The 20106-nt window shown below is 45.8% G+C and overlaps 1 protein-coding gene across 1 annotated transcript in view; it reads left to right on the top strand.

Annotated features, from left to right (window-relative positions):
* The window catches only part of ROR1 (receptor tyrosine kinase like orphan receptor 1), a 129247-nt gene extending 109905 nt beyond the window's left edge, over positions 1–19342 (top strand). The window contains exons 5-9 of the mRNA XM_065737330.1: positions 8776–8903; positions 9524–9841; positions 10585–10830; positions 12912–13123; positions 16369–19342. Coding sequence (XP_065593402.1) covers positions 8776–8903; positions 9524–9841; positions 10585–10830; positions 12912–13123; positions 16369–17793 — 2329 coding nt within the window. The 3' untranslated portion in view covers positions 17794–19342. The remainder of the gene's footprint in view (positions 1–8775; positions 8904–9523; positions 9842–10584; positions 10831–12911; positions 13124–16368) is intronic.
* Positions 19343–20106: the final 764 nt, after the last annotated feature.

Raw genomic sequence — 20106 nt, 5'->3', positions numbered from 1 at the left:
AAAGCACAACTGTGAAAGTGCACCAGGACAGACTTTCTTTAAGCAAGGCTTTAGCAACAGTTTTTGGAGCGACTTTTATCTGAAATAATATTTTTCCAGTGAGGGAATGCATTGATACCATTCGCAGTGTACGTGTAACCTCATCAACACCAATTAATTTCAGAATGACAGCTGAAATGCTGTGTCCCTGTGGCTCAGCCCACGGTGCAGTGGTGCAGCTGGGTGCTGTCAGGGCTCCGAACGTCCTCCACATCAATGTGCAGAAGAGATGGATTGTAAATTGTCTTAGAATTTTGTCATCCATACATGGTGGCAAGTTAGCATTGCTTCTAAAGAAAGCAAACAAGTTCCCTGTGCCTTATTCTGTTACCTTTAGGGAGTGGATGGATGTTAATTTTCACCGAAGCATATTTTCCCCCATGCTTGTTGTCTTAAGAATGAGTTTCTTATCTCGAAAGCAATCTTTTTCAGAAGACATTCTCCATGCAGTATAACTCACAGTACCTTTTAAAGCAGACTGGCTATTCCCAGCTGAGTAGCCTCTATTTATGTGTGTCTGTCAGTAGCAGAATTTATGGTAGACCTGCGAGTTATGTGAACTTTAAATGTTTTCACAGTTGTTAAACTTGACCAGCTATTTCAAATAATTCTAACTGCTTAAAATGGTTTGGGGCTTACCAGCTACCCCCAGCCAAAGTATTGTGCTCATCAAGTCAGCAGTGCAGGTCTGCTCGGCAACGGAGGAAAAACGCTGCCTTCCTACGTTGACAGAATTCCTACGAAAGCCCTTTAGAAAAATGTGTTTTCCACTAGATTTTTTAACAGAGTCTGGCATGTCAGGTCATCTTTTTCCACATAATCGCTCTCCATCCACCGTGCTTCCTTTGAAGTGCTCAGCCCATCAGAAGGGACCGTGTATACATTCAGGGCTGGACTTACCACGCCAAGAGGAGCGAGGCTGCATGCTGCACAGGGAGCTGGTTACCTGCAGCTCGTGTCTGGTGTAGGAGCAGGGCGAACAGCAGCAGTGTGTTGGGTCTGGGTGTGCTGCCCTCTGCACAGTGTGTGCCCCATCACCCCATGGGCAGAGCTCCACAGCCCCACTGGCATCTCTGTCAGCTTTGTTAAGTAAAAAGAGAGGTAAAATTGCTAATTTTTGCAGTGAGCTGAAGCTTGTGGTGGTTACTCTTATTTTGTGGCAGACTGTAGTAGTTATTGATGGGTGCAAATTTTTGGTCGAATAATAGTTTAAACAAGCTAACATTATATGTATTATTTTTAATTAACTTCTGCTGAGGCATGTGTTTCACTTTTAATTCAAGTGTCAGATTTGTGAGGTCTGTTTTTCATCACGCTTAAGGTTAAAATATTAGGTCACCAGAAGAAAGACTTACTTGAGTCACATAAGACAAATTAAATGTTAGGAAGAGGGAGAGAGGAGGGAGGAGAAGAAAAAAAGAGAGAGAAAAAAAAAAAAAGCTGTGACTTAAGAAAATAAGGTAGAGCTGGAAAAGGTTAGTGAGAGATAAAATGGGCTGCAGAAGTCCTGAAACTCCTTCTGTAGCACTCAGTTTTGGCTCATGGTGCTACAGAAGATTTAGTATCAGTTATGAATAAATAGTTGAGAGCTGCATTTGCAGCGTCCTGAGGCAGAGGAAGGAGTGGGATGTTGACTTCTGTAAAGAGTCCCTGTGGGCAACCAACAATCTGCACTAGTTTTAGCAAGGAATGAAACGGGTCTTTAAGGCTCGTCACTGGAGAATAGGATGTTTGGGTGTCTTCTGTGGGAGAGAAAGCAAATAAGTCGTAGGTTGGAAAATTAGCTTGAAGATGAAGATACTTTCCCACGTTATTGAAACAGTCTGTGTCTTAGTATCATAAAAATATATGTTGTTTTGGATTGTTTTCACTTGTGATAATTTATGAATGTATATTATTTCCTATGTGTGCTGGAAGACAGCAGTCCTGCTGCAAAAACTGGCGGGTATCATACAGCAGCAAACAAACTCTTGCTGAGCAGTTTCAGTTGTTGATAACAAGTAAGCAGCCATGGGACAGACAGGAATCGTTAGTAGTGCTAACTGGAAAGGTTAAAATGTTAGTTTTTCTGAAAAAGAAGGGACATCTGACAAAGGAGATTTAATGTCAGGCAGGCAAAAAGGTGTCACTTAAAACTTTGTTGTTATTCTCACTGTTTTCTAATCACAGGGGTTCAAAGTGCCCTTTCTCTGCTGTTTTCTCAGAGCAGTGCACCTCAGAGGACCCAGCTCCTTATACATTACAGCCAGGTTCTGCCACACGTTTGATGTAAAGAGAGCTTCTCTTGTGGTGTCAGTTGCATGAGCACTCACTCTGAGGCCCCGTTATGCCTATAAAGGGGCAGTTGAATATCAGGGAATAAAGCCCTTAATGTCCAGATGAAGCCATTTGAAAGGTGTCTGAACCCTGCCTGTATTACTGTGTTTCTGCTGCATTTAAAGTTGTTGGGTTGGTTGTTTTTTTTATTTTATTTTACTTTACTTTATTTTATTTTATTTTATTTTATTTGAAATACTTCACAAAGGTGCGCCGTTCTGTAAAGTTTGTGGGGGAGGAAATGCAGTGTGTGGGGAGGAGATGCACAGTGTAATCTGCACCTTAGTTGACAGCAGAAAGAAAGGCGAACAACCTCCTTAACTTCACATGACTAAGTAATGAATGAATTTCTTGATACTGGGGACTTCTATCTGACAAGAGACAGAATACAAATCTAAGTGTGCCCTTAGGATCTGTCTCACTGTTCGTGCTCCTGGGTTTCACCCCCTGGGTGATCCCTGAGGGACAGGGGGTGGTTGCTCTCCTGTTCCTGTGCCAAAAAGTGCCTCACACTGTAGGGACTCTCCCAAACAGCATTGCTGTAGGTCAGGACATCCTCCAGGGAACATCAGCATCCTGGCCAGGAGGGTCATGCATATGCAGATAGCTGGTGTTTGTGTAAGCCAAGAGATGGTTGATGGAGGAGTGCCTTTGGTTCTGGAGGTTGTGTATTGCTCGTACAAAGGGAGCTGCACCAACTTGTGGCTGTGTCTTGGTCAGACTGCTTGAGGGCTGCTCCCTGGCAAGATGGGTGTAGATGTGGTATGGTCTGTTCCTCTCCATCTGCACCTGGTCTCCATCAGGCAGAGGCCTGCTATTGCTCTTCGCAGCCTAGTATCACTCCTTGTGGTCTGGTTTGGCTCCCATGGCGTGATGTGGCTCCCGTGGCCTGGTATTGCTCCCATGGCCTGGTATTGCTCTTGCAGCCTGGTATCACTCCCGTGGCCTGGCACCGCTCCTGCAGAGTGGCTGCAGCCGATGGATGGTGTGCAGCTGATGAGTGTTCCATCAAACCCTCCTTATCTAAAGGTTAATGCCCGATGAGAGGCGGATAAGGGATATGTATGTGAGATCATCGCGACTCCGCGAGGGCCCAGGGGGAGGGAGAGTGTTTGGCTGTGCAGCACAAAGGTTTGCTACAAGAGGCAGCGCTTAGCACTTGTAATCTTATCCTGCCTGACTGCTCTTCAAAAACATTTTACATTCTTTCTCCTGCATCTCAAAACTCGGACGAACCGACCTTCCGAACATAACCCTAAAATAGCTTTATCAAACAAAACACGAGTGCGAGAAGTTCCCTGCCATTTCCCTAACTGCGAGCATACGATTTGCAGTTCCTCTTGAATAATGATGGAACAGATGTGCCAGGAAAGGTCCACGTGCTGTTACCAGGGTCGTTCCCTAAGCAGCTGCAGCTGCAGAGGCAGCGCACAGCCCGGCCTGCACACAGGAGGAGTTTGGGAGGGAGGGGGTGGTTATATAGGGTGTTTAAGAGGAGAGAAAGAGGGAATCTCAGAGGCTAATATCCTGGATAATTTAGTTGGTTTTGGTCAATATTTAAATCCAATTCATGACCGCAGGTATCGAGCTCATCCAGGCAGCTTTCGCTCTCCAGAAATGAGTGATTTTGATAAAGGCAATGTAAAACTTCCTTATGGTGACCAAAAAAAGGCATGCAGTTGTGAATCAGTGCACCCTTGCCAAGGGAATAATTGTGTGGGAGTTGTACTTCATTAAGCTTCCAAACTGTGGCCTCCACACTGCTGCCTGCCTTTGATTCACAGAGCTGCATGAGGTTCCAGCTGCTTTACAGCACTCAAATCCTTGACCAGAAGTGAGCAGGGTGGGGAGAGCAACATTTCCCAGCCCCAAGCAGTGTGTCCGTGTAATTGGGAGACTTGGAGTGATCAGGGAGCTCTGGCTGTCCCAATTTTAGCAGGGAATGGCCATCATGTGGCCACAGAGCTGCCTGGACCAGAGGCTGCCCTGCCTGCACTGAGCCCCACAGAGCAGCAGCCCTGAGGCACATCCATTTTTGATGCTTTATCCCTGTCCAGGTTGGAGGTGTCACGCAGAACCAGCTGTCAGTGGGGATGGGAAGTAACAGATAACCAAATGAAGCAGCTCTCAGGCAGATTGTACTCACTCACTGAATTATTTTTTGATTACGTTTGGGAAAGAGGTGGATCAGTGGTGCTGTGGGACTCTGTAAACGTAACGATGACAAAACCTAGCATTATTAATTTGTTATTTTATGCTTTGCATTTCTAGTGAGCCAGTTAAACCTAGCTGCCCTGTGGCTTTAGAGGGGTGTCAGAACGCCAATGTCTTACATTACCCAGGATTTTTCCTTCAATTACACAGTGATGTGCAAGTCTGGGCAGCTCTGTTCTCTTTGCAAAGTAAAATGCAGCCTTCCCGTTTCTGAAGTACTGCTATGAAACAGAGCCAGTATGTTCCCATATTCAAAGTCAGGCACAAGCAATGGGTTTTTTGCTCTTTGGAAAGTCTGACAGAATATTATTCATCTGTTTGCTTTAAGGGATATCTGCCAAGTAGAAACTCTTTACCTTTTATTCTGAGTGAAGCTGGAACATGAGTATGGAACAGAACATAATTTGTTTGACAATGTAAAATAATTTATACAGCATTTTAGCGTGCACAGAGGGTGTACTTGATACATGTACTAATAAAAATCTATTGATACGCCTTTTAATCAATTGCAGAATCTTATGGAGCAAATTTCTTCCCTCCACACTGTCACCCACCAGCATTCGTTAGGAACTCAGCTCATCCAAAGCAGCACTGCTGTCACTGTGGCTGAGGACTGCAGATATGTCGGTGCAGACAGAGCCCTTGTGGTGCAGCTGCTGGGGGCACAGGGGGCTGTGCTGGGATGGTGGGATTGAGCAGTGTTCCCTTGGAAGAGAAGGGCTCAGAGCACCCGGTTGTCTGAGCTGGGCCACATTGGCTGCATTTTCCCATCACTACTCTGCTGCTGGGTGTAAATTATTTAGATAAACAGCTCTGACTAGTTGAGTGCCGGGGTGAAGAAAAGTTAAGCAAGACAAAATGGCTTTCACTTTGTAAGTGAGAAATGGTCTGGACAGCCTTCACAGAGCCAGCACTGTTCCTTCTGTTCCTACCTCATCTCTTCGGACACCCAAAGTATTTACATCCAAAGGACCTGGGCTTGCCTTGTCCATCTCTCATTTGCCCATGTTCAAAGTGTTGACATACCAAGATGTCTTTACGTGTCTCTCTCATGAAATAATCACACAAGTCCTACTCAAAGCAGGAAAAATCAGAAGAAATCTGTGGGGTGTGGTGCAAAATGACACCATCTTTGGAATAGCCATCTGGATGTTGTGAGAATAAATACAACATGGTCTCACAAGGTCCAGCTTTTTCTATTCATTTATTCATTTATTCAATCTTTCACGATAAAGTGTGGTAACAAAACTTCTACTAAAACGAGTTCCCAGACCAGTTGTTGGTGAGTTCTCTGTCAGTTGTTGGCAGCTCTGTTTTGTGCTCTGATTTTGTGTGCAGCCAGATACACCTGAGTACGGTGTAAGCTTAATCCATGGCACTGTCACTCCGTGGAGCCAGAAATGCACAAGGAGCTGCGACAGGACCTAAAAGCAATGGGCAAGCTCCAAGGTCAACATCAAGGTTGGTCTAGCAAACAGAGTGGAAACCAAATGTGAAAAGAAATAGCCTTAAAACAGTTCAGTGCTGTATCTTCTGTCAGGCATCAAAATCCAGCGCTTTCCTTCTTTTGTGTAGTCACTGTGAGGGTTTATGGGTGTGCAGAAGGTGGGGACAGTGTGTCTGTGCATCGCGTGGGTTACATGGGAGGAATCGGCGGCCTCGGCCTCCATCCCAGAGCCAAACCTGTGCATTTAGAGCCAGCCAGAGGCAGCCGCCAGCTGGCAGCAGGAGGTGCAGTTGTGTTAAGGCCAGGCAAGAGCTGTGTCCCGCTCTGCTGTTCCCATTCCATTCAGTTTATCCTCCTGCCCATCGTGGAGCTGTTTTCCAAGACAATTCAAGGTAGTGCCTCCGTCTGAGCTGCTCATTTTATGTCATCCCTCTGTGAATTCCGCTCTGGCATGCAGAGGCTTTGGGATCCGGGTTCTCCTCTTTCCTCTAATCTTCACCTCCTGAGATAATCTCCCAAATCCTGCTCCTCGGGGCATTTCCATCAAGGTGGCCCTGCTCACCAGCAGGCCGTACCGCTGCAGCCACCGCGCTTAAATCTTCTGTAGTTCAAAGGTGAACCTCAGTGCGAGGAGAATTTGCTTTGCTGATGTTAATTGCATTCCTCCTGATTTTGTCTTCTCTAATTGAGTGTTTAAATTGTGCTGCTCGATTGTCTACAAAAGCAGTGGTTGTTAGGTGTAGTCCTTGAGTTAAATCCCCTATTAAATTATAATACAATTAAAAATAATAATTAAAAAACTGAATTGTTAATAAGTAATGAGTTTTATTCTGTCTGGGGACTAATTGATGATTAGAAGATGGAGCTTTGGCCTCCAGAGCACGCAGTAGCTGCTGTGGTTTTTGGTACATGTTTCAGCTGCTGCCCTTTTAGGAGCCAGCAGGGGATTTTGGCCATATCCAGCTGTAGAGAAACACTGACGTGCTCAGGTGTCTGCATCATTTTATGGAGGTTGGTGGCTCTGCCTGTGGCAGTGGGGTTTGGAGCTTAATGATGCTCGGGGTCCCTTCCAACCCAAGCCATTCTACAGTTCTGTGATCACCAATGCTGGCCAGCCCATTGCTGCTGTCCTTTACCCAGCACATCTCAGCCTACCACTGCTCTAGTTAATGAAAATTGATTGGCAGTTTAGAGATTATGCCTTTGCACTCCCATTTTCAGTATCCTTGGAAATATCTTGAGGTCATCATCCAGTGATGCCTGAACCCCTTCCCACCCACCTCTCAGCAGATGGCAGCTGGCTGTGGAAGGTTCCCACCTCCCATCCACCCCTCTTCCCAATCCCCTGTCTTCACAGCCATAAACCACGGCCGTCAATTCCCCATCCCCAGCACTGCGGGAGCCCCGGGCCCGTGCTCCAGGAGCTGCAAAGAGCTGGGAGGTGCGTGGGGTGTCCCGAGGGGCGATCCCAGCACTTCTGCCCTCTAATCCCATTAGTGACAGGGCGCTGGGAGCCACGCTGGACGCTGCTCTAAGCCCCCGCACAATGCAGGGTGACTTCAAAGCAGGATGTGCTATTTGCATTTGCAAGCTCTCACAGCCAAGGTCTCTGGGAGGGGATGAAAGTGGCTTTTGTTAAACCTAATGGCAGAGTTGATTAAAAAAGATGTGATTTTCCCCTATTAGCGGCATAGTCTGATTGTGCTGTTATGCTTTCAGTGTCTAGGGGGGGACGAATTTGGGGGAAAGAAATACAGAAAGTAAGTAACCTGGTGCCTAACCAGCTATGATCATACCCGGGGGTATTCCAATATCACTTTTCTTCGTTTGAGAGCTGTGTATAGGAGCTGTCTTTTGTGGGTATTGGCACGAATAGCAGAAACTATTAATGTTTCATTATGCTTCTCTCTTCATCGTGACCTCAGCAGAGCCGAGGTGTCTGTTCAGGAGGTGGTTCCCAAATGACTCCATCTGGGTTCTCCAAGTGAGAAAGGGCAGATTCACGCCTGCAGACCCCTCCTCGACACCCCCATAAAGCTGTGTGCCAGCAGCGAGCTGCGGCTTACCTGCTCCAAGAGAGCGCTGCCTGCTCTGCTCTTCAGAGCTTTGGTCATTTCCTTTCCTTGCTTTGTTTGAAGAATATTGGCGAATAATTTCACATCTGGATTTATGCATTAAATGTCTCCTGTAGTGTATAAAACAAAGCACCTAATGAAAGAAATCTGGCTTCTTAACTCTTCTTAACGCTGTTAAGGTGCGGGTTTGGTTCAGAAATAGAAAACAGCATCGTAGCTGCCTCAAATAAACTTAGCTTAGCTTTCCTGGTCAGGTTATGTTTTCTGCTCGTGGCTGGGCATATCCCATGCCCCAGTGAAAGTTTGTTGCATAGCACATGAGTGCATCTCCTCGTGTCCTGGATCGCCGGCCCCGTGCTCCTTACATTCACTTCACAATCACTTGTGAGCTCCCGAAAACTACCTGCAGCGCTGCGAGAATCCTTTCAGGTTAAAATGAGCCGGGGCACAAAGCCGAGGCCGTGCCCTCTGCGCTACCTAAAGACCACATAATCCCTTATCACAGGCTCTGCGTGGAGGCGAGGACGGCGTGCAGCACACCAGCATCCCCAGAACGAATTGCGGGCTGCAGGACAAACCCCTCGCATCGGCGCGGATAATCCGAGTGCCAGCTCCTGGGGGGACGTTTTGTTGCAGAACTGCGTGTGAAACATTTCACCCCTTTGTGTCTGTGATTGGTTTCAGTGACGAGTATGAAGAGGATGGGTTTTGCCAGCCCTACCGGGGGATCGCTTGTGCGCGGTTTATTGGGAATCGGACCGTTTACATGGAGTCTTTGCATATGCAAGGGGAAATAGAGAATCAGATCACAGGTGGGTAAAAAAAAAAATGTGCTCGCCTCTTTCCCAGGGAACGTCTTCCAAAAAGCTGCTGATGTTTCACAAAGTGCAGTGCTGCAGTGCTTTTTGTTTGGTTTTTTTTTCATAGAAGCACAGAATGGTGTGGGTTGGAAGGGAGCTTCAAGATCATCTCGTTCCAACTCCCTGCTATAGGCAGGGACACCTCCTGCTAGGCCAGGTTGCTCACAGCCCCACCCAGCCCGGCCTTGGGTGACTCCAGGGAGCTTTGTCATCATGCAGCCTGCAAGCGCTTTGATTTTGACTTGTTGGGCCAAAGAGATCTAAATATCCAATGACTTTGCAAGCCATTATGAGTTACTCAGGAAAATAATGTATAATTGGATTTTGGGTTTTGGTAACGTGCTTAACGTGAGGCCAGTGTTGAAAACCAGATGTGTTTTCTCTGTCAGCGAAGACAGCATCGTTAGTAACTTCTAATGCAATTAGTGCTGTGTATTTCTGGAACGTCTGCTCGTCACCTGGATCTCTGAAAGTAATAGTCACAATGGGAAGGGAGGGCTGTGCTGGGAAGGCGTGAGCACGGGAGTGGAATTCCCACCGGGTTGGGTAAAATCCTCTTGTATATTTTGCAGCTGCCTTCACCATGATTGGCACTTCCAGCCATTTGTCAGATAAATGCTCCCAGTTCGCTATTCCTTCGCTCTGCCACTACGCCTTCCCCTACTGCGATGAGACTTCCCCAGCTCCCAAGCCACGAGACCTGTGCCGCGACGAATGTGAAATTCTGGAGAATGTCCTCTGTCAGACAGAGTATATTTTTGCTAGATCCAATCCCATGATTCTCATGAGGTTAAAGCTGCCCAACTGTGAAGATCTTCCCCAGCCGGATAGCCCCGAAGCCGTCAATTGTATCCGGATTGGTATTCCCATGGCAGATCCCATAAATAAAAGTAAGTGAAAAGTGGTTGTGTGTCCGTGAAGAAAATGGAATGTTAAAGAGGGCGAAGCTGCTTGTGCCTCAGTGCTGGAGCTAGTGCTGAGCTGTGGAAATGCATAGGCGCTGTGCTTTACCACATAGGGCACTTCTGCCCTCACCAGTCTGGTGTGAGCTAAATATTTTCTCAGTTATTTCCTTAGCTGCCTTTGTGCTTACATTAAAATCCATTAATTTGGTTCTATCTTCTGTAATTAATAGGTAGAAGGAAACAGCAGCAGCGTAAGCATTTGAATACTGGGGAAAGTTGGCAGCTTCAGCCTCCCTATGCAGCTCTAGGCGCTCACCTGCAGCTCTAGAGTCCAGTCCAGGGCTGTCTCTACCTAATTCAGCCAATTCTAGGCACCCTCTGAGCTCAGCCTTTGGTTTTGCAGCCTGCTCCCAACCTTTATACATCTGAACAGGCAAGTGTAAGACGTGGCTCCCGCAAACGCTCCACCTTCACATGAAAATAATGGCTGCAATTCAGGTTCCTACTGTAGTTTTTACTTCTTTTGTGTATCTTATATTAAAAACGCTTGGCATAAGCTGTTTTCATTACAGAAGCATAAGCTTTAAATCCTCCCAGGAATGAGAATGCAAAGCAGGCCTCGTGCTGCAGCCGCAGCAAATTGGGAGCCCGTGCTCCTGAGCTGGCTTCGCCGGCCTCGGGCCAGAAGAAGCGCGCAGATCCTTGCCTTTCATTACTGTCTCTTCCAGATCACAAGTGCTACAACAGCACAGGGGTGGACTACCGGGGCACGGTGAGCGTGACCAGGTCGGGGCGGCAGTGCCAGCCGTGGAACTCGCAGTACCCGCACACACACACCTTCACTGCCATCAGGTACCCGGAGCTCAACGGGGGCCACTCCTACTGCCGCAACCCCGGCAACCAGAAGGACGCCCCGTGGTGCTTCACTTTGGATGAGAACTTCAAGTCCGAGCTCTGCGACGTTCCAGCGTGTGGTAAGTACTGAGTTTTTTTTACCATAGAATAGCAGAGAATCCCAAATTGGAAGGGATCCACAAGGATCATGGAGCCCATCCCCACACAGCAGCACCCAACCCCCTGCTATGGCACAGCGGTGTCCCAACGCTCCCTGAGCTCCGGCAGCTTGGGGTCGTCCCACTGCCCTGAGAGCTGTGCTGTGCCACCACCCTCTGAGGCACAGCCTTTCCCTCCCCCAGCCTGTGCCCTGCGAGCATTACTCACATCACATTTTATTTCCCTTTTCGAAGACCCAGGGGGAAGTGGATGGAAGACCTGCACAAACGGTTCCTAATGGTTTAACCTGCCTTAAAAAATAACAGTACCTACAGCATGCCAAGAAAACAAACAGCTGTGTGCATGGTCATGCCAGAAACACGCACAGAAATGCTCCAGAAATTCACAGTAGAAAGTTTTCACACCCAATTTCACGTTGCTTCCAAGTTGTGACAGTGAGGAGATACCTTTCGATGTTACTGTTCAATAGCCAGAACCGAATGAAATCACTTCTGGTTACGGTTCTGAACATCCCTGCAGTGAGACATGTGCTGAGCCTGCTCCAAAGTCTTTTTCAATTAATAGAAAGATGGGAATCAATGCCAGAATGGGATCTAAATTATGTTCTTAGTGAAAGAATAGATCGGGGGCAGGCAGACATTTGGGATCATCGTGTGCATCACAAACCCTCTCATACACACTTTTCAGTCCTTTATCTCTTTTCATACTGTTTCAGTTTTGCTGTTTTTCCTGATCATTAGACGCAGTGATGGAGGCACAGGAGTAGTTTAAGCTCTATAACCTGTGCTGATGACTTTCTCCAGCCCTTCCTGACAGCAGCCTGGACCAGGCAGCAGTCAGGACACCCCACAAGTCCAGTCAGCCCTGGGCTGTCTGCTCCATGAGCTGTGGGTGCAGGTGCCTGAGTTGGTCTGAACCTGGCACAGCCCCCTGCTTTCCATAGGGCATCTGGATAATTGGGTAATTAGGAGCAGTTGGAGGGGAGCTACTTGCAGGGCCCCCTCTGGATGGGCTCTGAGATCCCAGGACTGTTTTGGTCTTTTGATGTGTACCAGAAGAAAGCAGGACGCTTTTGGCCGTCTTGCAGGAATCTCTGATTTGAACATTTCACTAGATAATAAACGAAATAGACTGGCTGGCTCAAAGAATTCCTAACAAGGTTTTTAATTACCTCTCACCATTGCCTTAAATGGTATTTGCTGTACAGCTGGGTTGTACGGCATTATTATTTTAAGTACAGACAAATAGAGCTATATCAGGTGAGTAGTAATTTAATTGTTGAATGCTAATCTGCATATTAAAACCCAAGTACCAAATGGGACTTGCATTCTGCTGTTTCTGCACGAGCTGAAAGAGACATTTCAGGCAAATTTTAATAAGTATTGTGCATTCTGTCTCACCAGGACATGCCTAAATGGGAAATGGATTTAATTGGGCTGGCTCTCAAGAAATCTATTAACCTAATGAGGCTTCATGGCAGAGGCTGCTACTTAATAAGAATAATAATCTCCTTTCACTGGAGTAGCTCAGGTGATGAACTAGTGCCCAGGTCTCCATCTGCCTCAGGCTGCTGCTTTCTTCTCCTTTCTGCAACTGTATCTTTCAGTTGTCTCCCACGCTGCAATAGATACATCCCATAAAAGTTTGTCAACTTGAATATGGGAGATGTGAAACATGGAGCCGTCCAAGCAAGAGGCTTAGCAAGGACAAATACAGTAAGGAGGGGAAAAGGCATTGGTTGTATGTCCATGCTAGAGGACAGCAACTCGGAAAAGACACCCACCACCATCAGTGCAGTAGGGAAAAGCAGAAGGGACAGCTTGGTCATAGCACCCCTGGCTGTGGGAGCCCTTCAGCTGCTTGTGGCACAGGGTCCTCCCCAGGAGGGTGTGGGTAATGCTGAGTACAGTGCTGAGTCCTAAGTAATGCAAGGTGGATTGCAGTAGTTTATTCTTCTTATTGCTTCTAATTGACCTAGAGACATGTTCAGCTGCGTGGAGACTTCATTCACGGTTGGTTTGTTTGATTTTCCCTGAACTAGATTACAAGGATGCCAAAGAAAAGAATAAAATGGAAATCCTGTATATCCTGGTGCCAAGTGTTACCATTCCCCTGGCCATAGCACTGCTCTTCTTCTTCATCTGCATCTGTCGCAACAACCAGAAGTCATCCTCCCCTCCAGTTCAGAGGCAGCCAAAACACGTCAGAGGGCAGAATGTGGAGATGTCAATGCTCAACGCCTATAAACCAAAGGTGAGCCCGCAGCTCGTCCCTGCTTCGGTGCCTTGCAGCCTGTAAGGGCAGGGAGAGCAATGCTTTGATCACTTAAGTGCTGAGAAGTTAAGCTCATTTCCAACTTGTGGTTTCTCTGGTGCCTTTACTTGGGGTGAGCACTTTTCTTGTCAGCAGCAGCATAGCGAGGGTGGGCCTGTGGGGGGAATTCCTGTAAGGCCGTGTGTCTGCAGAAACAGAAGCTGGAGCTTTTTGTAGTACTGAGGCAGCCCATTCCCAAAGTACCGCTGGATTACTTATTTGGAGGCCTTCTGAAGTCAGAAAGCAGTGCAGATAAATAGGTGATTTCAGCATAGAGAGTTTTTTCCTGGGTCTGCTGTGGACACATGTCACCTTCACTCAGCTGAAATCGCTTTGGAAAGATTTGCTCCTTGTTTTTTCAGGCTTACCCATTCCCTCAGTTAAAGGAGAAATTGCTGCAACAGAGCCCCAGGATCTACCTTCAGCTGTGGGCAGCACAGCTGGTGCAGAGCTGCTCGTGTCACCGGTGGTGTTTTGCTTCAGTGTACTCCCAGGTTCATGAAGCACTTGCTTTTAAACTCACTGAAGATTTAAGCATGATTAACCTCGAGCTCCTTGTTTATCAACAGGGCAGACAGTGTGCAAACCAAACCTGCGTGGATCACCCACTCGGGGCTGTGAATGCCTTCTGCCACCTACAGGCAGATCAGTGCCCTGGAAAGGTTATTTCATTGTCTCCCTTTTCACACCGTGCCAGTTCTCTCCAGCAGCAGCTTGAGGGAAGTTGCTCCTTTGAATCATTTCACAGGGAAAACGAGCATCAAGTAATTAGAAACTGGGTAGAGCGTGATGTCTGAAACGCTCAGACATGCCTTGGCACAAGCTGTTATTTTTGCAGTAAGATGACATAGTGAAATTAACCCAGATTCTGCTTGTGTTGAACCTTTAGCAGTGTGAACACTAAGTGTTGCTTCTTCAGCTTTTGCTGCTTCTTTCAAACACGGCTGTTGTAGGTATTCTTTCCACAGTGATCACTGCAAGGTCTGTGTAAGTTCATGTTACTGCACGGTGTGATGCTTACATGAGGCTTTGAAGTAGTTACAGATACTGGGACTGCAGGGGTGGACAGGTAGTTTGGTCTGCACAGAGAATTTCTCTTTCTTTTATAGTTCTTAATTTCAACTTGCACATACAGCTTAGAGCTGCAGAAAATGCTTAATGCACGATTAATAACAAAATACCTGCTTACTAACAAAATGTGGGTAATAGTAAGAAACCATTTTACTTGGTAGGTGTCACAGCTACACCTTGCATCCAATCTCTGTGGGGTATTCTCACAGATCTGGATTTGCTTCTTGGTCTCCATTCCTTTACAAGGTCCCATTTTCCCCCGGGCTGCTGATGCACCAATGCCTTGCACGTGCTTCAGAGCAGAGGAGCTTACCCAGAACAGAGCACGCTGTCTTCTTGTTGTGTTTCAAGTCATACACCACAAAAAGCTTTCCATTTTATTTATGCTCATTCCATATTTTTCTACTGGCAAACTGAGCTCTGCCTGTTTCAGATGTTTTGATGGCCTTTCAAACAACATTTTGAAAGAAAGGAAGTGGAATCCTATTTTTAAATACCATATCCAGTATTAATGTCAACCCTTGGTAAAACCACTCTTAAGCTTTAAGCTCCAAGCGAGGTGCATGTGTGTTTGCTCGGACAAATAAAAACGTTCACATTTCAGCCCTCTTCAGTTTTAAAGGATGTTTAATGGCCTTCAAAAAATAGAATGAATGGGGCTCGTCCTGTCAGTCACCCAATGGAAGGGGCAGATGGGGAGATGGGGCGGTGGGCTTTGCCCCCACTGCTCTGCCTTTGTACTCGGTTTGCTTTGGCGTGCTGCCTCATATGTATTTTACACTTCTTCACATTTTGTACACCGCTGTATGACAAATACTTGTCAAACAAAAACTAAGCAGATTTATAACCGCTTAACTTGAAATGAGCCCTTCCTGCCAAAACTTTATGACTTCATTTTCTTTCATACTTTTCCACTATGTTGGTTCAAACAGACAAACCCTGCCCGAGGTCAGACAGAGGTCATTTCACTTTCATTACTAAAATATAATTTACAATATGCCAGACCTAAACAAGTTTTAGCCTAAAGGATTTGTATAATATAAACCATCTGTTCCTCAACAATATAGCTAATTTCCTGCCATCACCGTACAGTCTACTGGCTGCCTGCTTAAATGGCTCGACGACGATGATGATGATGATTATTTATGCAGTATTTGCCTAAAAACTGAAAGTGGTCAGTACAATTAGAACTCGTTCCTTTGGAAATGCCACTTCTAACTGATTTGTTCCAACATCGATTAATTTCCTACGTTGCTACTGTAAAGCTGCAGCTATCGTGTTTCAGGAATGCAAACGCTAATGTTTATGTTCTTCTGCAAAATGTAGATCCCAAACCCATTAGCCTTAAATTACTACCTACAGTGATACAGAGGGCCCAAAAGGGCTGGGATTGTATTAACAGCACGTGTGGAAGTGGATACCTGAATATGATGCAACTCCTTCATGGCCTAAGAGCAAACAGAACAACGGTTTCCAAAAGTTTGCCTCTCTTCTTTTAGCAGTATCTCCTTTCTTCCTGCTGTCTGTCCCGTGTGCTTTAGGGTTGACCATTCAGTCAAAGGTGAACAGTGATAGTCTCTACTGTATATGGAAGGGTTAATAGCAAAGTCAAGGAAGAGTTGGCTTCCAGAACGTAACTGGAAAAAAAAGCTTTCTGCTAAAACAGTAGGCGCTGGCCCAGAAAGCACTTCAGCGTGCACTTAGCTTCAAGTATGTGAATTGCCTCAATTCCTGAGATCAGTCAGATTCAGTTGTAAGTATATAAATGCCCAAGCCCAAGTATATAAATGCCTTTGCTGAAATGCTGACAGTTCCTGCACGTATTTATATTTCGTGCTTACTGCTTTTATCTGATCTTGTGCAGAGGGTAAAAAGTGATTCTAAGTTTAGGTTTGGAACGGGGTACAGAGTAAGATAAAGCGGCTGCCAGCCCTGAGCTGTGCTGGAGCTGGGATGCTGGCGTCCTTCAGGATGGATCTGAACTGGGGCCGCTGCTGTGCTCACACTTGCGTCTTGCAGGGCTGTGCAGCCCCAGGAAGGAGCTCTAGTGTTGGTTTGCATGGCTTTCAGAGTTCCTGTGTGAAAAGACCTTCTTCCTGTCATTTCATTCCCAGAGCAAAGCTAAGGAGTTACCTCTCTCTGCTGTTCGTTTCATGGAAGAACTGGGTGAGTGCGCTTTTGGCAAAATCTACAAGGGACACCTCTACCTTCCGGGCATGGACCACGCTCAGCTCATTGCAATCAAGACGCTAAAAGACTTTAACAACCCCCAGCAGTGGGCAGAGTTCCAGCAAGAAGCATCTCTTATGGCCGAGCTCCACCACCCTAACATCGTTTGCCTCTTAGGTGTGGTGACCCAGGAGCAACCTGTCTGCATGCTCTTCGAGTACATGAACCAAGGAGACCTCCATGAGTTCCTCATCATGAGATCACCTCACTCAGATGTTGGGTGTAGCAGCGATGAGGATGGAACTGTCAAATCCAGCCTGGACCACGGGGATTTCCTGCATATCGCAGTCCAGATTGCAGCGGGGATGGAATACTTATCGAGCCATTTCTTCGTCCATAAAGACCTTGCGACTCGTAACATCTTAATTGGAGAACAGCTTCATGTGAAAATTTCAGACCTTGGACTCTCAAGAGAAATCTACTCAGCAGATTATTACAGAGTTCAAAACAAATCTCTTTTGCCAATTCGCTGGATGCCACCAGAGGCGATTATGTACGGCAAGTTCTCTTCCGATTCGGATATTTGGTCATTCGGAGTCGTTTTGTGGGAGATATTCAGCTTTGGACTTCAACCATATTACGGATTTAGTAATCAAGAAGTCATAGAGATGATCAGGAAACGACAGCTGCTGCCGTGCTCTGAAGACTGTCCTCCTCGCATGTACAGCCTGATGACGGAGTGCTGGCACGACCTGCCCTCTCGGAGGCCACGATTTAAAGAAATCCACGCCAGGCTGCGCTCCTGGGAGGGCCTTTCAAGCCACACTAGCTCTACCACCCCCTCAGGTGGGAATGCCACCACTCAGACAACTTCCCTCAGCGCAAGCCCCGTTAGTAACCTGAGTAATCCCAGGTACCCTAACTACATGTTTCCAGCACAAGGGATACCACAAGGCCAAATCGCCGGGTTCATAGGGCCGCCGATACCTCAAAACCAGCGGTACATCCCGATCAACGGGTACCCGATTCCGGCGGGGTACGCCGCTTTCCCAGCTGCCCACTACCAGCCCCAGGGCCCACCCCGGGTAATCCAGCACTGTCCCCCCCCAAAGAGCCGTTCTCCCAGCAGTGCCAGCGGATCCACTAGCACGGGTCACGTCACAAGTCTGCCGTCTTCAGGATCCAACCAGGAGGCAAACATTCCTTTGCTATCCCATATGTCAATTCCTAGTCACCCGGCAGGAATCGGTATAACCGTTTTTGGCAACAAAACTCAAAAACCGTACAAAATTGACTCGAAGCAGTCTTCCCTATTGGGAGACACGAGCATCCACGGACCTAATGAATCTATGATTTCAGCTGAATTGTAAATAAGCGAGGCCTTTGTAAATACGACTCTTCACAACACAAACTAGAAAGTAGTAGAAAAGATTTATATTCAAATATTTTATTAAAGATTCTTCTGGTTGTTTAACAGACATCGCAGCAAGTATCTTCTGTGAAGTTTAACTGCTTAACAGGATGGGCAGAGCAGCCAGACCGAGATCCTTGTGCTGTGAATACTCAGCTCTGTGAATGGACGCATTGTTTCTCTAAGTGCCACCAACAGCTCAAAGAGGGGAAGGGGGAATTTGTTGAAAGGAGAACATTTTATCATACGCTCTCTCGCAGCTTGTTGAGCCTCTGATGTGGTTTCAATCACAGAAACTTTTTAATGCTGAAAATTAGTATTTGTCTCTTTTTTTTAGGAGATGCAAATATTCGGTGATCTACTGGGTGTGCAATTTCAGTTCCAATAGCTAGTTAAAAGTATTTGTAAATGTCGCAGTCGGGGATTATGTTTCAAGTACGTGACCTGAGAGCTGGATAAATTACTTCAGGTAGAATTTTGGTCTTCTGTTACCTTGGGAGCCTGAGTCCAGATTCAGGCCAAGAAAAGGGCGTTCTGTACGATGGCACAATATCTTGAGTTATCAGCTTGCAAAAGTCATCTGATACTGGCTGCTGAGGATGGCTGGAGTTGTAAGAAATTGCCTTAAAGGAAATGCAGTTCAAGTATTTTAATTTCAGAACCTGAACCGACTTCTTCAAAGATAACATTTCATAATTTTTATAGGTAGATAAAGTGGAAATTGTATATCCTTTTGTTGCTATGCAACTGTTTAATGGAAAGGCTCCAAACCACAATTTTATATATGACAATTGTTCCCAGTAATATTTATTGTTTCAGATCAATACGTAATTTCAGTGACTATGACTCCAGGAACCCTGACAGAAGGGACACTCGCGTTCCATCAGGTGGCAGATCCAATGATAGCAATTTACTCTGTCAATTTTAATAATGTGAATTGATGTTAATTTTCCTCCTAGATACATGACATGCATAATTACTAAAATGTATTCAGGTATAAGCAATCTACAATATTCATTTGAAACCACTTTAATGACTTACAGAAGTGCTGTGTACCTTAATGATTTTTCACAGTCTCTCTTTTGTACCAAATGGTATTTTTTATTGTACACAATGGAAACAATCTTTGCTCAGTTGACAGTGTTGTATAATATGACTTTATTTTTATCTTTCTTTTTTTGCACAAAAGTGTGATGATGTTTTGTACAGCAGAAGTGAAAATACATCTCTGCATTTTATATCTTGGTCTGTTTCTTTTTATTTTTACCCTGATGTAGATGTTCTTGAAATATATTATGGTGATGTTCAGCCACTACCTTATACAAATATTTTTCTTTGTTTTCCCTGCATGCGTTTAATCACTGTATTACTTGACGATTGATTTATTAATTATGGGCATTTCAATTAGACGAGCATGGAAATGTAATGACAAAGGCTATTTTATAATTAAGATACGTGCATTTTTGTATTTCACATGCCAGAGATGATATTAAACACTGATTATTTTATGCTGCTGTTTATTAAAACATTGTATTAATGTAATCATATCAGTACATCCTCAATTTTGGTAAAAGGTGAATGAAAAGATTGTAAGTACAGCGAGGTAAAATGTGATTGGGTAAAATGTGTCTGCCCAAAGGCCACCTGAGCCTGGCACAGGAGTGCTGCAGGTATTATTTGCAGTCATTACTTAAGCTGAGATGAACGCTTGATCACGCAGAGCAGGCAGAAGAAGAGGGATAGCATAGGTGCACTGTGAGAAGGATGCTGCCAATGCTGTGGTCTTGTAGGTGCAGTGTAGCTCGATACCCAGCACTGTTACAGCTCCGTGCGTCTGTGTCCTGCTGCATGCTGTGAGCTTGCCCGGTGCGCTGCATCGCAGCTGGGTCCGCAGCTGTCAGGCTCCCTGTGTTGCACAGGCACGAAGCTGTGCTTGCAGGTTAAGATCAGTAATTATACAGCAAGGACTTTCCTGGTTTCTGAATGTTTCATGAATCTGAGATGTCAGCTTCCATGTGGTTCAAATTTAGATCTGTATCTGTAATGAAAATGTGTTACGTGTTAGGTAGAATTTAATTTTGACTGAAGATTCAGACAGTAATTACATCTTATTAACTTCTGTATCTGTGTCAGGTTACCAGGATCTTGAATGCTAAAAACTTACTTTTGAACAGAGATGTTTTACAGGAACTGATGAGGTGTTTTTTTTTCTCGGACCTATTAGCTCTCAAGCGAGCGGTGGCTGGGGAATCACTCCTTCTCACTCATATCC

The sequence above is a fragment of the Cyrtonyx montezumae genome, unplaced genomic scaffold, assembly GCF_038088225.1.
Source record: "Cyrtonyx montezumae isolate F1298 unplaced genomic scaffold, pur_monq_1.0 scaffold_1, whole genome shotgun sequence".
NCBI classification, from domain to species: Eukaryota; Metazoa; Chordata; class Aves; order Galliformes; family Odontophoridae; genus Cyrtonyx; species Cyrtonyx montezumae.
The sequence above is the reverse complement of the archived record's forward strand: the minus strand, read 5'-3'. Positions and strand labels throughout refer to the sequence as shown.